Below are 17,291 nucleotides of genomic sequence, written 5' to 3'. Positions count from 1 at the left end.
TCCTTCCCCCAGACAAACGCTCATTCATGCCAACAAAGTTTCCTGCGCCGCAACCCCAAAATAAAAGCCTTTACTCAAAACGCAACATCTTTAAACTCGAGATGGGCCCTCTCGGCACAGCCCTGCCCAAACCTCACCGGGGTCTGGTCCTGTTTAGTTACAGCGGGGATGTTTTAGCCACCAGCTGGGAACAATCCCCCTCTGTTCGAGACGGACGGAAGGAGCGGAGTAGGAAATGGATCCCAGGGTGCGCGGAAACCCCTCATCTGTATGAGCATCACACTCCGTGCAGAACCCAGAGCCTCGTTCCTTACACCTCCCACGGAGGGACAGCACACAGGGCACACGGTGGGCTCCCAAAGGAGCCAGCCTTGGAAGCGCATCCCGCTCCGCCGCCTCCAGCGCGGGGAGAAAGAGCCCGACACGAAAACAACTCCGAGCTCCTTCTCTCCGCGCAGCGCTCGGGGAGCGACGGAACACAGCGGAGCGGAGCAGAAAGGCAACTTCTCCCAGCGGGGCACGCCGTGCCCGGACAACTCCTCAAGTTCCTGGGAGCCAGGAGGAGCCGGGCGGGGGAGGGCAGGGACCGGAGGGGACTCGGGGGACACCGCGCTCCATCCCGGCCGCGGAGTGGAGCGGGGAGCCGGGCAGGGACGGGGAGGCCGCGGCCGGGGTCGCCCCTGGGCGCAACAGGCAGGAGCGGGGGCGGGCGCGTCCTCACCTACGCCGTACTTCTCCTCCCTTTTGGTGGGCACCCAGCGGGTCATGGCGCCGGGAGCCGCCGGGATGCCAGAGCCCCGCTCCCTACGCCGCCATTTTCCGACCGCGGGACGGGAAAAGTTTCTCCTGACGGCGGAGTCATGTGGTGCGGGCGGAGCCAGCCCGGCCCGGCCCGGCCCGCCGCCCCTCGCCCGCCCGCCCTCCCTCCCTCCGCGTCCCCTCCGCTCCCGGCCGGCGTCCCGGGCCGGCCCCGCGGCTGCCACCAACGGGAAGGGCTGCCCTGCAAAGGGGCCGGGATGGGGAGGTGGTCGCTGCCCATCCCCGGTTATGTACCAGGTGCCTCCCCGCCGAACCCGGCTGTGTTCCAGGTGCCCCGGCTGTGTTCCAGGTGCGCCCGCTTGTGCTCTCCCGGGAAGTTTCTGCTTGCGCAAAGCCGGCGCTTCTGGCTGCGTCCGACCCGGAGATGCGGCTTTAAAACAAAGTTGTTGCGAACGTTTAATAGTTGGAGTAGGATCTGCGTTTGGAGCTTGCCATGCAGGAGCTGGACAAGCACGAGAAGTGAGGCTGTAAGAACATTATGAGGTTAAACAGGGCCGAGTGCGGGTGCTGCAGCTGGATCGGGAAAACCCCCCGGTAGCGATCCAGGTTAAACAGGGACAAGTGCGGGTGCTGAGCTGGATCGGAAAACCCCCCGGTAGCGATCCAGGTTAAACAGGGACAAGTGCGGGTGCTGAGCTGGATCGGAAAACCCCCCGGTAGCGATCCAGGTTAAACGGGGACAAGTGCGGGTGCTGAGCTGGATCGGGAAAACCCCCCGGTAGCGATCCAGGTTAAACGGGGACAAGTGCGGGTGCTGAGCTGGATCGGGAAAACCCCCCGGTAGCGATCCAGGCTGGGGATGAACGGATGGAGCAGCCCTGGCAGAAGGACTTGGGGGTGAGAGCTGGACATGCCCCGGTCATGTGGGAAAAAAAATCGAGTCTTGGACTGATGCCACACCATGGGCGGTATGGAAGAGGGGAATTCTGTCCCTCTGCCCCGCTCAGGTGAGACCCCACCTGCAGAGCTGCCTCCAGCCCTGGGATCCAGCATCAGAAGGCTGTGGAGCTGCGGAAAGAGTCCAGAGGAGGCCACGGAGCTGCTCCAAGGAGAGCCAGGCTGGGAGAGCTGGGGATGCTCACCTGGAGAGGAGAAGGCTCCAGGGAGACCTCAGAGCCCCTCGCAGGGCCTGAAGGGGCTCCAGGAGAGCTGGAGAGGGACTGGGGACAAGGGATGGAGGGACAGGACACAGGGAATGACTTCCCACTGCCAGAGGGAATATTAGGGATAAATTGTTCCCTGGGAGGGTGGGCAGGCCCTGGCACAGGGTGCCCAGAGCAGCTGGGGCTGCCCCTGGATCCCTGGCAGTGTCCAAGGCCATTGGGGCTTGGAGTATAAAGATCACAAACTTTCTGATTTCTAGACCTAAGTCCAAAAAAATCTCGTCCAAATCTAGCATCTCCTGGCTAATTAAAGCTTGGAATAAGTGATTACAAAGGAATGAGCAAGGGAAATGAACTTCCTGTTCCCAATCCCTGTAGTCTTTGGAGACATCCAGGATCATGATTTCAAACCAAAAGTTTTTAAAACGTGTTTAGGAAATAGAAAATATAATGTATACAAGTTAAGAAACAGCAGAGGGATAACACTTAAGAGAAATAAAAAGTGAAATACCTGACTGGCTTTCATTTGGTAGGATTAGTCCTCTGCTAAAGGGCAAGCCCCATAGCACAAATTTAAGGATTAAAACAGGTCCAGGGCTGAATCTTTTTTCTCCTTATTTTCTTGTGTTGTGTTGCTGGCAAAGGACTGGTTTCTGCAACAGCATTTTTACTGTCAGGTTTTGAGCTCAAGTACCCAGCCACCTGAAGGAGTCTGCTCCTCTTCCCATGTATCTTCCCTTTTCCCACCCTTGGAATTAGTTTCCCAGGCCATCACATGTTCAAACTATTCTAGATTCTGTTGTGCCTGTCCTGCAGAATCCCAGGCCCATTGTGATGGAGCCAACTCCTGCACCTTTTGCATTCTGCTTGGGAGTGAGGACATCAAAAGGTTTTCAAAGTCCTGGCTTGTCCTCTTTATCCCTAATGGATCAATGATTAGAGCCTTCCCCAAGACAGCTTACAAGGGAGCTCTTCGGTTTCACACCTTTATTTTCATAAGGTCAATCAAAGTGAATTGAAATGTTGGACCTGCTTGCTCTGTGCCTGCAATCACCTTTGGTTTCCCACACCGGGGGAAATGGAAAGCAATAATATTAATTTCCAGCTATGAATGTTTCACCCTTTTATACAACTGGTATGTTATTTTTGTGGTGCTCCTAAATTCATGCAGCAAAACTGCCAGAGCTGCTCAGGCCTCAGGTGGTTATGGGGTTTTTAAGGCTATTACTGGAACAATCTGTAAATCTGGAAGCTGATTAACTTTTCATTTACATCACTGATAACCAGGAATCACTTCCGTGGAACCGTGGTGGCTTTGCAGGTCCAGGGTGCGAGCAGGGGACACAAAGCAGGACACTGATGTTAATTTAAACCTGCAGATGGCTGTAATTAGTTAATAAATGAGCTATTGCTGCAGTCTGTCTTTCTGGGCCTCAAGGTTGAAAGCTGAAATGTGGTGTTTGTTTCTGTTTTGAGGGAGGCCAAGGGAGCACCCGTGTTTCCCTTCATGAGAAATGCGCTGCTGCCAAGCTTTCTTCAGGTGTTAACCAAGAGTTAAATTAAATTCTCCCACAGATTGGCACTCCTTAGTCCCAGCTTGCCTCTGTGTCTGCACTAAATGGGAATTATATAGACACCAAAGATCAAGTGCAAGCCTAAGGCAGGACGCACCAGGTTCAATGAAATGAAAGTTAAAGAATTGCTTATAACTTCTACATATTAAATCTGTTCAATAGCAAAATTGATGTTGATGGCAGTGGAAAAGAAGAGGTTGGTCCTGCTGTCTGATCATGGTCTGTAACAAATATTACACAGCTGATCCCATGACCACCATAAAGCCTCACTGCTACTGATGAGGGTCTATATTCATTTTACTGCTTTCCACATTCTCATTTTAATGAAAACGTGTTACAAGTAGAGCTAATGCCATTTAAATTTTGATAGCTGGTAAAAAGTACTTCTAATTCACCAAGTATAAATATCCCAATGCTGGGGTTTTACAGCTAGGAAAAAATGGTAATTTTTGGACTGTGATATGGAGAAAATAAAAGATTTTTATTTTTTCTCCAGCAAACATAATATAAACTGTTCTCCTGAAAAAAAACATTTTTCATTAAACTGTAAAATGTTCAAGCTGACATATTCTACATGCTTAGGCATAACATACTTCTTCACACTGTGCAAGTATGTTTTTCATTTATTAAGAGGAAACTGAAAAATGCTTCTTTCCATAAAACCCAAAAGTTTTATCACATCCTTATGTCAGCTCTTGGGGTTCTCATCTGATTTTTTAAATGCATCACAGTGAATTGGAGACACTTCTCTTGGAGCAAAGGAACATTCCTTTGCATTCCTCAGTTCCAAGAAACCCAAATGCATTTTTTGGCCACGAACGATGTTTGAAATTCTTGTCACAGCATCTTTTCAAAAGGCTGAATGGAACCAGAGCTGCTGCCCTGCTTGAGACAGATTTGCAATAAGTAAGAGATATTCCATAAATGTCCAGGTATGATCAAGATTTCTTTCATAGTTACTGCAGATGACTGCACCAGGGGAATGTTTGTTCCATCTCAGTTAAATATCACCCTTTTTTGGTAGTAATTTCTTTTCATTGACAAGCCTTGTAGGTAAGTTCAGCATTCTCAGGCAAAAAACACATAAGTAGTTCTTGTACACTCACAGTGCAAATTCTTCTTGGAAATATTGCTCCCAGGAGGAGATGGGTGGACTTATAAAAAAATAATGTAATAACTTTTTGGCTTTTCTAGTTGCATTAAAGATATTCTGTTGGGAATGTTATGGCTTCCATTCCATCTGCTGATCATTTATTTTTGCTGTAATTTCCATTAGGGGTGAATGACCTCTTGTGTCTATGACTGGCTGCATGTTCCATGTTTAGGTGTACACAAAATAAGAGATTTTTACACCTGGTGGAAAGACTCTTGTAATAACTGCTGTGCTTTACAATGTATTACTCTGAATCAGAATGGGAATAAAAGTAAATTTATGAGTTTGTACAAAAATGACTTCAGCCTTGGCTTTGCAGACACCTGATATGTGTCTGATTAATTTGGGGGTCTCTTGCAGGTGAAAGTGGACAATTTTCAGGAAGAATTAAGAAGCCAAAACTACATTTCCTTTGACATTCCTGTTGGCTTCGGCCAGCCAAGGAGTGGCATTTACAAACCTGGACAAAGCTGGAGGGAAGTTCTGTGCTCTTCCAGGCTTTGCCCTGTGTTTTTCAAGGGTGCTCAGTAATCTTTACTCCTCCTCTCACCTTCTTAGAAGCATTTTGATTATCAATGGGTGTTTCTTCAGTTTTTCTTCCAGAAGGATGACATTTGGGATGCCCAACGTGCTGCATGCAGGGCTTCATTTGCCAGCAGAAGTGTTCAAAGGCAACATTTGAATTTATTTAGCTCCTGGGACATGCATTGCAGTCATTGCACTGATTTAGGGTCTTTGGGTTAAAGAGAGCATCTCTCCTTCCTGCTGACTCCATCAGCAGTTACTGCCTTCTTGCATTTGAATTTTTATATTCAGAGATTATGAGACTATTAGGGATTTAAAGGGTGATTAATTATTCCTTCAGTGAGAAGTCCAGAAAGGAGCTAAAGGTACTAATTTATTAAGTAATATTATTTTATTAAACTGTTTATGTTTTAGCCTAAGAAACGGGGCTTGGCTGTACATAAGGAAAGGGATTGTTTCCTAAATTATGTTCCTTCAGACTGTGCTGCTGAAAGTGATCTAATGAGCAAGGGGTTTTCAGAGGGGTTGGATGTTTAGATGCAAATGTGTGAACATCTCCCCGGTGCTCTTTAAAGTACACAGGGGTTCCCAAAGTGATGTGGTTTTGGAAGGATGGGATTATTATGGATACAGCTTAGTTTATACCCTGGTATTTCATCCTGTGCTCTGTAATAAAAAGTGGTTTACAGTGCCTCAGCAAATGGAAGCGGCTTCACGTCTACAAAAGAGGGAACTCTGATTTCTGGTCGTGCAGGTGTAAGGTTTTACATTCTTCAGGGAGAAAGTGCAGAGAGATTTTATGGTGGGTCAATGTTATCACTGTGTGCTCTGAATAAACACCATTTACATAAAGAGCAGGTCTTTTGTCAAAACCATCTCAGGCATCACCTTAAGGACATTTTATGGGATGGGCACTGTATGTCTTGGACATTGGCTCATGAGCTCTTTCCCTGCGGGGTTTTTTTGACCCCTTACCCTTCCCAGGATGTTCATTCCTGCAGGACTGAGGCAGCTGACATCCTCTTGGCAATTGCAGGTTTCTCCAACTCTCTGCAGCCTGAAATCTCACAAAATCTAAACAAACTTTTTTATTCCAAACTGAAATACCGACTAACAGGAGGAAGATACTCATGTGATTGTTACATTGTAAACTCCAAAGCACACAGAAGTTAATTTTTCATCAGTTCCTCGCACAAATTAGGTTTTAATTCTTATTAATTAACAGCAACAGACTCAGGAATATCTTTGCAAATTTTGCAGTCGAGCCCAAAGCAGTTAAGGGAAAGGGTTGTACAAATTAATCTAAAATACAAGTTAACTTAGTTAACTTAGAGTTCACTCTTGTGGCAGCCTATTCCTCTTTGCAACACCTGTAAATAACCAAGAGTACAAGGGTTTGTGTGGTTGTGGTTTTTTTCTGGTTGTGTTTACTGGTACATTTTTCATATATTTGATATCTATACTCAAAATGAGATTATGAGCTCAATTCACAAAACTCTTTGACAAATTCATATATAACTGGCAAAACAAAAAGCTGGATGTAACAAGTCAGGGATGAATCATTTCCAGAAAGTCAATAAAGTTTAACTGTATCAACTCCAACAGATCCGTGATTTTAAATCTGACACGTGTAGAAGCTCACAGTTAAAAATAAGGAGCATTTTCCAAAGATGTTTTCTGGGACTATATCCTGGTAAAGCTGTTACTTATTAGAAGCCAAATAATGATTACACTGAAGAGTGCAAGCTGGAGCAGCAAACATCCATTATTTCTGGTAATAAGGCTCAGCACTCATGTTGCACTTAACATTATGAAAGCACTGAACAAATATTAACTCTCTCTTGTGATCCAGGGAGCTTTCTGGATCTCCATTTGCAGGAGGGAGGCAGCTGAGCTAAGGCCAGCTTTTTAAAATGTGACAGGCATTCAGAAATTGAGAAACTCGGAATACCAGGCCACTTCTGTCACCTCCTGATGATGTGATTTTCCTGAGGCCAAAAGTGACACGTTAGCTGAGGCAGGGTTAGATTGGATGATTTCCTCGGCCTGCAGACAATGTTCCCTCTCATCCCTTGATGAACGATATGAGATGACAATGAGAAATGACAGGGAGGGAACATGATGTACTAGCACCTGTTAGAAGGTTTGAAAAACTGGTTATTGGAATATGGAGTGTTTGAAGCAATGAGGAAAATTAGTTTGTGGGAGCAAAGAACCGGGTGGGATTCACAGAAATGGCCTCTACATATAAAATGTTAATTTTTGAAGGAAAAACAAAAGCATCCTATCAATTCTCTATACAAATTTTATCCTTCTGAGCCCTTGGAAGACCAAGTTGGGAAGGGATGAGAGGATGCCCAGGAGGCTGCATGTAGTGCAGGAAGCTGACATCGCTTTTGACAGCGGATTGATCCAAAGCACTCGGCAAACCCTGCCCTGGGAATTGTGCAGCACTGACAGTCAGGGGCTGGGGGCAAGTGGTACCATTATCTCTCCCTGGCTGCTCTCCAAAACTGGGTTTCTAAATGTATTTCTCACTGCAAACTCTGGCAGACTTTGCTACCAAGTAGGATTGGTTTCCTAAAGAGCCTTTTAAAAGACTTTATCAGATGTGCCTTAGGACAAAGCCTTTGCTCTCCTCTGCCTTTGGATGGAGTCTTCAGTTCAGCCACTCTCAGGGGAGATGATGGGGTGGCAACTCCACACCTTCTGGCTGGGTTGCCATGGCAGGCCCAGTTCCTTTTGGAAAGTCCCAAATGATTTTGTTTAACCTTGTAGCTCACAAAAGACTGAAGTAGCTCATACTGGCTTCTCCAACATGAGGTGTGATTTATTCACTTGAGGACAGAGAGCAAGCCAAAAATTCAACCACTTGCTTTGATCTTCTGTAAATCCTTCCCTGGGAGGGTGGGCAGGCCCTGGCACAGGGTGCCCAGAGCAGCTGGGGCTGCCCCTGGATCCCTGGCAGTGCCCAAGGCCAGGCTGGACATTGGGGCTGGGAGCAGCCTGGGACAGTGGGAGGTGTCCCTGCCATGGCAGGGCTGGCACTGGATGAACTTTAAGCTCCTTCCAACCAAACCATTCCATGTTTCTATGAAACCCAGTGAATTTTTGTTCCCCTCATGTAAGATCCAGGATTCCTGAAAAGTGAAGAAAGGTATTTGCTGTGTTTTGCCCAAGGCTCAGTTTTCCACGTGGAGCACGGAGCTGTTCTGCAGCTGGCTGCCAAACATGAAACGGTGCCTCGCTCCTCCTTGGAAAAAAGGCAGGAGCTGATCTAATGCTCAGTGCCTTCCTTTTGTCTGGCTTAGGAAAACATCTCCAAATTCTCTCCTGTCATGTTGGAAAAATGTCACATTTTTGTTTCCAGCAGGATCCTGCACTGAGAAGAGTCAAACACAATAAAGCTGATATCTGTATTCCTGAGCTCGCTCTGGCTCTGCCCAAACTCCAACTTACAAACTATTTATGTGGAGTTGTTTGGAAATGGAAAGTTGTGAGTGCTGTTCCTGATTTTGTAATCAAAAGTTGTTTGTGTCAGCCATAGGAACTCCTCACCAATGTGTGTTGACAGTGGTTGGAATGGAAATACAGAATCCTCTGTCTGAAAATGAGAAAATCTTCTTCCTCATCAGAAGCCTCCACCTGAAAAACAATGATTTACTTGTCTGACAGAGAGAGAAACACTGATAAAACAAACCATGTTCCAGGCCATTTTCAATGTTCATCATCTATCTCTCTATGAATATGTACATTTATCTCTAAAACACACATATTTCTGCAATAAAAGTATTAATATTCTGGACAGGAATCCAATTTTATCTTTAAGCAGCATTTGCCAGGGATTGTTAAATCATATAATGGAAGCTTTGTCTAGACACATTTCTCAGTGGCCAACTTAATTTTTTTTACTTTGATTGTTTTTAATGTATTTCTCGGAAGAAAAGGTCCTAATAAATTTGTTTACAACCTTTTCTGGAAACTCTGGCACTTTTACAATGTTCAGTGCTGGTAATAATTTTTCTATCCCAAGCCCCCTATTCTTGGAGTCTCAGTGTTCTCCAGGAGAACCCTCAGCTGAAAGTTGCCTCAGATTGTTATTAAAAAAGTTATTAGGTTTTTTTTGCAAGTGAAACATTATCAAGTGTATGACTTGGAAAGGAGCAAAGCTTGCTTTCAGTGACTGCAGGATGTTTCCATGTGATGATTTTTACTATGAGTTATTAACATAAATTGCCTGGGTGTATTTCACAGTGGAAAATCCAAATTATGACCAAATCCAAATTATCAAACCCGGGACAGCCTCAGCACCCAGGCAGGGACCCTGACATGGCTTTAAAGTCTCAGCAGTGGTTGTTGGAACAAAGGGCAAGATATTTTTGTGCAGCATTTTTAAAGCTGCTGCCTTTGTCCTCCCACCCCTGGCCTTGGTCCAGGCTCCCTGAAATCAATGGAAAGGCTCACGTTGATTTTGGTGGGATTTAGCTCTGGACCAGCTCTTTAGGGTTCAGATTTTAGACCTCTCAATCACAAGCATTAAAGCAAGGCTGACAAAATGTTACTGCTTTCCACAGTGCTGCAGGTGCTGTTCCTGAGGCTTATAATGTCATGTTTGCCTTTGTTTCCAATGCACTTTATTAATGAAGTATTATTTTCTTCCAGTTGCCAGGTGTGCACCTCAGTCACCTCAAAACCATTAACAAAAGCATGCCAGGATAGTTTTAAGAAGCCAAAGGAGCTGCATGAAGCTGGATTTTCACCAAAGGCCATGAGTTCATTTAAGACACCTTTCCTTGGTTTGGGGTGTTGGGGGGGGTTTAAGTTAATTTTGGAATCTTCCCCTGCAGCATTATCTTGTTTTAAATTGAATTCTGTGTAAATTCAGTCTGTTGTCTGAGAACTTCTGCATCAGTCGGAGAAGGGGAAGTGAAACTCATTAATTGGGTGAAGAAAGCAGAAGGATTCCTTCCAGGTTTCAGAGCTTGCTGCCTCCCACAGATTTGGGGGATGTTGAGAGCTGCCCCTGCTCCCAGACAGTGGGGTGAGGGGACACAAGGTGCTCATCAGAGGTTCCCACGGCTGCCAAAGCATTTAGAGGGAAAATGTCACTTTGCAAGGCTTCAGTCATCCCAGTATTGCCTGCTGGTGGCTCCTGGGGAAGGCAGCAGCTCCAGGAGGGTTCTTGGATTGCTCTCACCCTCTGGGACCATCTGCTGGGACATTTCCAAGGACATCCCAAGGATGACATCACCTCTGCTCACAGGAGGGAGTGTGGTTTCCATGGCCACCCTTCCATCCCCTCCCATCTCCCTGCCTGCGCTGCCACCTTAAACACAAAGGATTCACTTTCCAATTCAGAGAGGTCTGAGCTTGTGCATCTCTAAACTGTCACACTTTGATTGTTCTTTCAATGCTTTAAAAACTCAACTTTTAGCCTGACTGCAGAGCAAGAAATATTTCTTCCTTGAACTCTCTGCGTTTCTACAGCCCTCTGTCTTTAGATTAGACAAGCAGATACAAGAATTGTCTTGTAAAATTGTAGTTTCCCTTTAATAAGCCACTCTGACAGGCAATTATTCATGCAGTCTGCTCGGTGCTAAATGTTTTTTCATGCTGTGCACCCCTGTCTCTTGATTGCAGGAATGCACTCCTGTGAATTATAATTATGAGCAAATATGAACTGGTGTGCAGGAAATGATTTACTAGGCCTTCCATTGCTACATGGTATTGGTTCCCCTCTTCTAACAAATAACATGTATTTTTTCATTCTTTGGGTTTTTAAGTATTTACTGCAAGTTATTTTGAGAGGAGTTGGTGAAACTCTGCATAAGGAACCTCTTCAGTGACAAATTGTTTGCTAATGTTTAAATTTCAGGACAGAAATGGCAAGCAGGTGTTAAAGCTTGGTGCTAGAATATTAAATACTATACAAACATAACCAGGTGGATCCAATTCACCTTGATAATTATCCCATTTTCAGGTACTTCCAGAGAAACCACAGGCTTGTCATACTGAACTTAATAAACCAGATATTCCCTCATGATTAAAAAAAAAGGTCTGATCTCACTCCTTCTAGATCTGTGTATATTTGGGGCATAGAGAGTAAAATCTGAACGATATTAAAACTATGTAATAATAACCATTTTGCTCTTTGGCTTCAAATATGAGCTGGGTGATAGAAATGCAGCAGGAAAGCCCAAAAATAGACAGAACATCGTGGGTCTTTCAGGATCTAAAGTATTCCTCCTCTCCAGGCAAATCCTGTTGGCTGAGATGTCGTGAATCCTCAGAGAAAACATGGGAGGTTCTGTAAGGTTCAGAGTTGTATTTAATTTTAGAAATAGCATCACTTCCACGGGTATGTAAAGAACAAATCATGTCAAGCAAAGATGACTCCTTTTTTAATTAAATCCTAAATTAGTGGGAGAAGACAAGGCAGTGCACGAAAGCATCTAGAATTTACTAAAGCGTTCGACACGGCGCATCTCGGAATTGTGTTTGACAAATGAATCCAAATGGATTACGCAGAAATGCAATTATGAGCCCGAGTAATTGGCTAAAGAATGTGCTGAGGAGTAATGATCAACAGGGGAGTGCAATCGTGGGCCCACGCAGGACGTTATTAGGGTTTCACAACCCCCCAGGGAAGGAGGTTTGTGGTGATAATGTTGCAGCAACAAAATTTAACTCGCTCGTGGGGCTGTGTACCTGGCAGAACCGAGGATTCGAGGAGTCAGAGAAATATTCTTTCCCTTATTCCTGTCTAGCTGAAGGTGTGGTGGGCAGCAGAAATGCACGGCGTGGCTCTGATCACGAATGCATCTGCAGCTGTCCTGAGTCAGAACAATTTCTCTGCCTTACAGAGAAACATTTGCAGACAGATTTCGGTGCCCAACATCACCTCCTGTGCAAGGCTGTCACCTTTTGAGGCTTGTTCCCCCATGGTTCACCTGGGAAAACACAAATTAAACCATTACATTTGCCCGTGGCAGGGCAGCAGTAACCCGCAGATCACAGGGTTTTCTGACCAGGCATATCCCTGGTGACTGGATGCTGGGAATTATGGAATCATTTAGGTTGGAAAAGGCCTCTAAGGTCATGGAGTCCAACTATTAACCCAGCACTGCCAAGGCCACCACTGAGCCATGTCCCTAATCACGAGGAGGAGGAAATTTCCTTGCTAAAAGGACAAATAAATGTAAGTCCCTGAGTGAGCTGAGCAATTGCCTTCCCTGTGAGGAGCAAATCCGAGTAAAACACAAGCTTGGATCACACATCAAGGAAGCAACAGGCTGGGGTGAGAGGAATAATTGGCCTATTTCCCAAATTCACCTTCTGTGTTTAGCTATGGCCCCAAAATGAAGGGCAAATTGCTGCAATTTGGGGTTGTGTCCCTGTTTTCCCTTTACCCTGTTTGGCTTTCCACAGGTGCAGAGGTGGCGAGTTTGGCTCTGCCAACGCAGCATGTTTAGATGAGCGAGGTGGGATGTAAAAAAAACCCCAAGTCAGCTCTCTGGAATATGTAAACAGATGAAATTGAAGCAGGAGCTCTTTCTTAGTGCTCAGAAAGCTGGGAATGTTTATCCAAGTGCTCCATCAGCTATAACAGAGACAATGAAATGCTGCAGCCAATATGGGATGGGATTCTAGACCCGACATTCTGCTCCAAGGGCTGAATTTGGTCCTTCAGGGGAATTTATCAGCCTTTGTAGGAGCAACTCTGATTGGAGAGGAAGGGACAGGACCATTCTCCCCATTTCTGTCAGGACAGTTTGGCCATGATGTAGCTCATCCACCTACAACAGTTCAAGTGGTGAATATTTAGTCTGAGTTTTCATCCAGTCTCCCTCAGCAATCAGTGAAGGGAGGATAACACAGCTCACTTTTCAACAGTACAGAATAGGTCACGTAGGTAGAATGAGAAAACCCCTCTTTTTCTGCCAAATGAAACCTGGACAGCCGTGCCAAACTGTGGGCAGTTCTTCACACCTGAGCATTTCGTTACCCACCTCAGCTCTGGTTTATTTACAGAGAAGTTTATAACCACTGGCACATCCTATGTTGATTTTTCCCTACATTTTTTGCCCGACCTGCACATGCATTCTGCCATTCTCCCCTTCTGTAGGGCAGGGGGTGACATTGGAGGCCTTGACTGCACTGATCAAACTTCAGAAATCAGTTGAAACTTTTTAATAAAATAAAAAAATACATTTTTTCCTCATGGGTAAATCTTTCCCAGGCTTTTGCTGAGAAAGCTTGGTCCAGATGATCCCTCCAACCTGGTATTTGGTGATTTTTTTCCACCAGCATTAAACTGGTAGAAAGAAGCCTTCCAGCTGAGAATATTTTCTATACAGAAAAGGAGAGCACTTGGCCAGGACATTTCAATCAATCCCATGGATATATTTCCCTCCAGTAATCCGGGCTGACAGAAGAGCTGTAGGATTGGGGAGCTGATTCCCAGGAGTGTAAACCAGCTCCACCTGCCCACAGCTGAGGCCACCTGGGCTGGGAGCTGCCTCACACAGGTGAATGTTGTTATTCCTGGGATTTCAATGATTTAACTGCCTCACTAGGCCATAATCAGGAGCATAAGGACCTTTAATGTTCCTGTAGTCTTCATTTTTATTTCTGGACCAAGCAGCCACCAGCGCTGAGCAATGCGTTGTCACAGTTGTGAGTAATGAACCTGAAAAGTGGACACTTTGCTAATTTGCTAAAAATAAGATTTTACATCTCTATAAAAGCGCTCTCTCATCCCTTTGGATGATTAAATACAGCACTGAGATGTTCTCTTGCATCAGTGTATGGCTCTGTTTAAACTGACTTCCCAAAATTCACTCTTTAATCCTATTTCATGTGCGGTGGTCTCACAGGGAGAGTATAAAATGTGAATGGTGGAGTCGTAGTCATAAAATAAAGAAAGAAAAAGGGCTCAACACTGGGACTATGAAAGCAGTTTCCAAGCAGTCCTTATTGAAATTAGGTTTTAATCTGGTAAAAATAGAACATACATTTACAAGCATCTCTTTCAATGGAGTGAAAATCCTGCAAAATAAAAAGCTCTGCAGTTTATCCTGTGGGTTCCTGTTTGCTTTTATGAGGATTTTGTCAATGACAGAACAAATATTGTAAGCATTTCCTGATTTTTTTTTTTCCCCTCTCTATGCTTGGGAAAATAACAAAATAAAGAAATAATTCCTTATTTTTCCCCCTGCCTGTTCATTCTGATACCACTCTTCAAGCTATTTCTCTTCAGCCTTGGTGATAAATGGGGCTTTGCAGGGAGCAGCCATAAAGCTCTCACAGTTTGTTTGTTGCACGTTGCTTATGTGGATTTTAAAAGAACATTGTATCGTAATAAACAGCCATGAAAAATTATATATCCTGATCAGCTGTACTAACAAGTATTTGTGAAATAAATCAGAGAGTTCAGAGGTGTTTAGTACTTTCAGAGGAGTCTGTTTGCCAGGCTGTCGTGCAGGGATTTGATTTCTTTTCTTTTTTTCTTTCGTTTTTTAATTCAGCTTTGGATTTTTAGACTTATTTTCCCATACAATTTGAAAATGTCTCCATCCATCCATCATCCATCCCTCTCTCCTTCCAATGGCACTAAAAATGGGATTTCCATATCTGTGTTCCTTCCAGGTGATTTCTTTTCCTGACCTGTGAGGAAAACATTCATCCCAAACAACATGGCCCTAAAGTCCAGTTATTTGGAGAAGCCAAACAAGACATGTTCTATCAACACATTCCTTGTAATTAAATTAATCTCCATTTTCCAATTAGGCTTTTCTTTTTTTATCAGTCCCCACACTTAATAATATCTACAATTACGAACAGAAATTTTAGTTAATAGTGTCTATTAACAACTGGCTTTATAAGAATTTATCTCCCATTTCAATATCTGTGGTCATAGTAACAGAAGTAATTGAGGATTAAATGAGTTTTCAGCCTTGAGCGTTGCATAAATTGCATTATTTCCTTTTTTTCTTGTTATTTATGCAGCACCACAAGTTCTGATGGACAACCCTTTGGTGAAGGAGTTTTCCCAAATATCCAACCTAAACCTCCCCTGGTGCAACTTGAGACCATTCCTCTTGTCCTGTCCCTTGTTTCCTGGAAAAGAAGGACAAAAATGCTGGCAAATAGAACAAATTCCTGAAGGTAAATGATAAATGATATTGATTGAGTTCTTCCACACCCCAAATTTCCATAACCATCCGTTTTAATCCCCAAAATGAAGCCTAGAGCAGAGATGTAGGAATTTCCTGCTGGAGCAGAGGAAGGCAGGGCTCCAGTTCCTCTTTTTGCAGCCTCTCTCTGCCTCCTGCCTCACTCCTACAAGTCCTAAACATTTTCTGAATGTTCTGGGGGTTTTGTCCTCCCCATTTTCTCTTTTCTTTATCTCTGCCTTCCCTTTGCTTTTTTCCTTACTCATTCCATTTCTTTTTCCCTATTAGTGCTGAATGTCACCTATATCCTTTTCCATTTTCCAGAGGCATTCTCTCTTTTCTCCTTTTTCCCATTTATATTTTTCTTCTGGCTTTGTGGTTTTGTTTTTTTTTTTTCTTTTGACAATTTCCATTTTTTTCCTCTTTGTAGGGAGATTATATTAAGTGACAAGAATAATGTCAAATAAATGAGATTATGTTAATTAACAGATCTTGTCGCATTTCCATGATTCACAGGAAAAAATATTCACACTGGCTGATTTTTCAATTAAATCATTTGCTCTGTTATCTGCTCAGCATATCTTTATGAATATGCAGAACTGTAATGCAGTTAAATTGTTTCAGGGTCCTTGTTAACCTCAAAAAGCCACAAGGTGCCTACTAGCAAAATAGGGGATTTTGGGGGGTTTTTTGCCTTTTTGTGTCAAAATCACAATTCTTTGGTTTAGCCTTGATATCTTTTCCAAAGAAGTACAGGGGATTAGATGTTTGGAAAAGCATCTTGATTCTTTCTGAGGATAACAGGCTCATTCTTTTCCTTGCTCAATTTATTTCATCTTAAAAGTATTATTTTTTGCCTTTAATATTTCTCATAACGTCTCTTTATCCCATGGGAGCTCTAACCACGAGCAAGCACATCCCAAAAAAAAACGCCTCAGAAAGAATCCGTAGAAAATTAGCTGGAACTTCAAAGATACCAGAAGTATTAATTCTGAAGTGGAAGATTGCTACTGCCCACATACAAAGGGAACCTTTTGGGAATAAACTGGAGTTTCCTGAACATTCCTTTCCTGTGGCTGGGAAGGAATTACAAGGTCTGGCAATGTGGTTAATGGCAAGCACCGACATCTCTGATTTCAAAGCCTCTGACAAAGCCTTGTGGAGACGTTGCAGTTTGAAAATAAAAAACTTTTTTCTCATCAGCTGAAAAACTGGAGTGTCATGGGCACCTTCCCAGGGGTTTCTGTGCTGAAATCACTCACATTGGTTCTCTGGTGAGATTTCACTGAAAATAAGGTAACAGAGCCTTGTGCCATGGAGGAGAGAGGAGATCTCTGTCCCCTGGAGGCTCCAATACAGGATAATTTGGAGGAGTTACAAGGAACAGATGAAGTGAGCTGGTGGTTGTTTACTGATGGAAATCACCCAGTACAGACATCCCTCCTCTCCAGGTTTGCCCTTCAAGGGCTTTCACTTTCCAAAGCTCCTCTGTGTTTTCATTACTCTACTTGGGACCATAGAAAAATTAAAAACTAGAGAATTAAAATAAATAAAAATAAAAAATAGGAATTAAAATATTGCAGCAGTGCATATAATTTAACATTTATTATTATTATTATTATTATTATTATTAATGCAGTAAATTCTTCTACTTTATATGGCACAGTGCAGTGTAATAATTCTTTTTCTTTGCTACAAGGTTAATATCCTTTCAAACTCTCAGCCTTTTTGTCTTTCTATGTGTAAAATAAGGCAATTTGCTAGTGTGGAAAATACTTTTTCATTATAAAAGTGGTATTTTACGTATTTGGTAAGTCTGGTTAGAATGGGGAAAATATGTGTAACAATCTCCAGAATATTTCACTTGGGATTTTCATAGAATTATGGAATGGTTTGGGTTGAAAGGGACCTTAAAGCTCATCCCATTCCACCCCCTGCCATG

General features: G+C 43.8%; 1 protein-coding gene and 1 long non-coding RNA gene across 7 annotated transcripts in view; one reads left to right on the top strand and one right to left on the bottom strand.

Moving 5' to 3' along the window:
- DOCK1 (dedicator of cytokinesis 1) overlaps positions 1-858 on the bottom strand; it is a 265,954-nt gene extending 265,096 nt beyond the window's left edge. For 5 of the 6 annotated variants that reach the window (XM_069020260.1, XM_069020261.1, XM_069020263.1 and 2 more), the window contains exon 1: positions 722-858. In XM_069020260.1, coding sequence (XP_068876361.1) covers positions 722-767 — 46 coding nt within the window. In that variant the 5' untranslated portion in view covers positions 768-858. The remainder of the gene's footprint in view (positions 1-721) is intronic. The other variant, XM_069020264.1, reaches the window with a different exon arrangement.
- Positions 859-947: 89 nt separating this feature from the next.
- Positions 948-16,931, top strand: LOC138112727 (uncharacterized). The gene is made up of 4 exons (XR_011151816.1): positions 948-1,108; positions 9,837-14,305; positions 15,183-15,341; positions 16,246-16,931. It is a non-coding gene; the product is annotated as an uncharacterized lncRNA (long non-coding RNA).
- Positions 16,932-17,291: the final 360 nt, after the last annotated feature.

Source organism: Aphelocoma coerulescens, chromosome 6, assembly GCF_041296385.1.
Source record: "Aphelocoma coerulescens isolate FSJ_1873_10779 chromosome 6, UR_Acoe_1.0, whole genome shotgun sequence".
Classification (NCBI taxonomy): domain Eukaryota; kingdom Metazoa; phylum Chordata; class Aves; order Passeriformes; family Corvidae; genus Aphelocoma; species Aphelocoma coerulescens.
The sequence above is the reverse complement of the archived record's forward strand: the minus strand, read 5'-3'. Positions and strand labels throughout refer to the sequence as shown.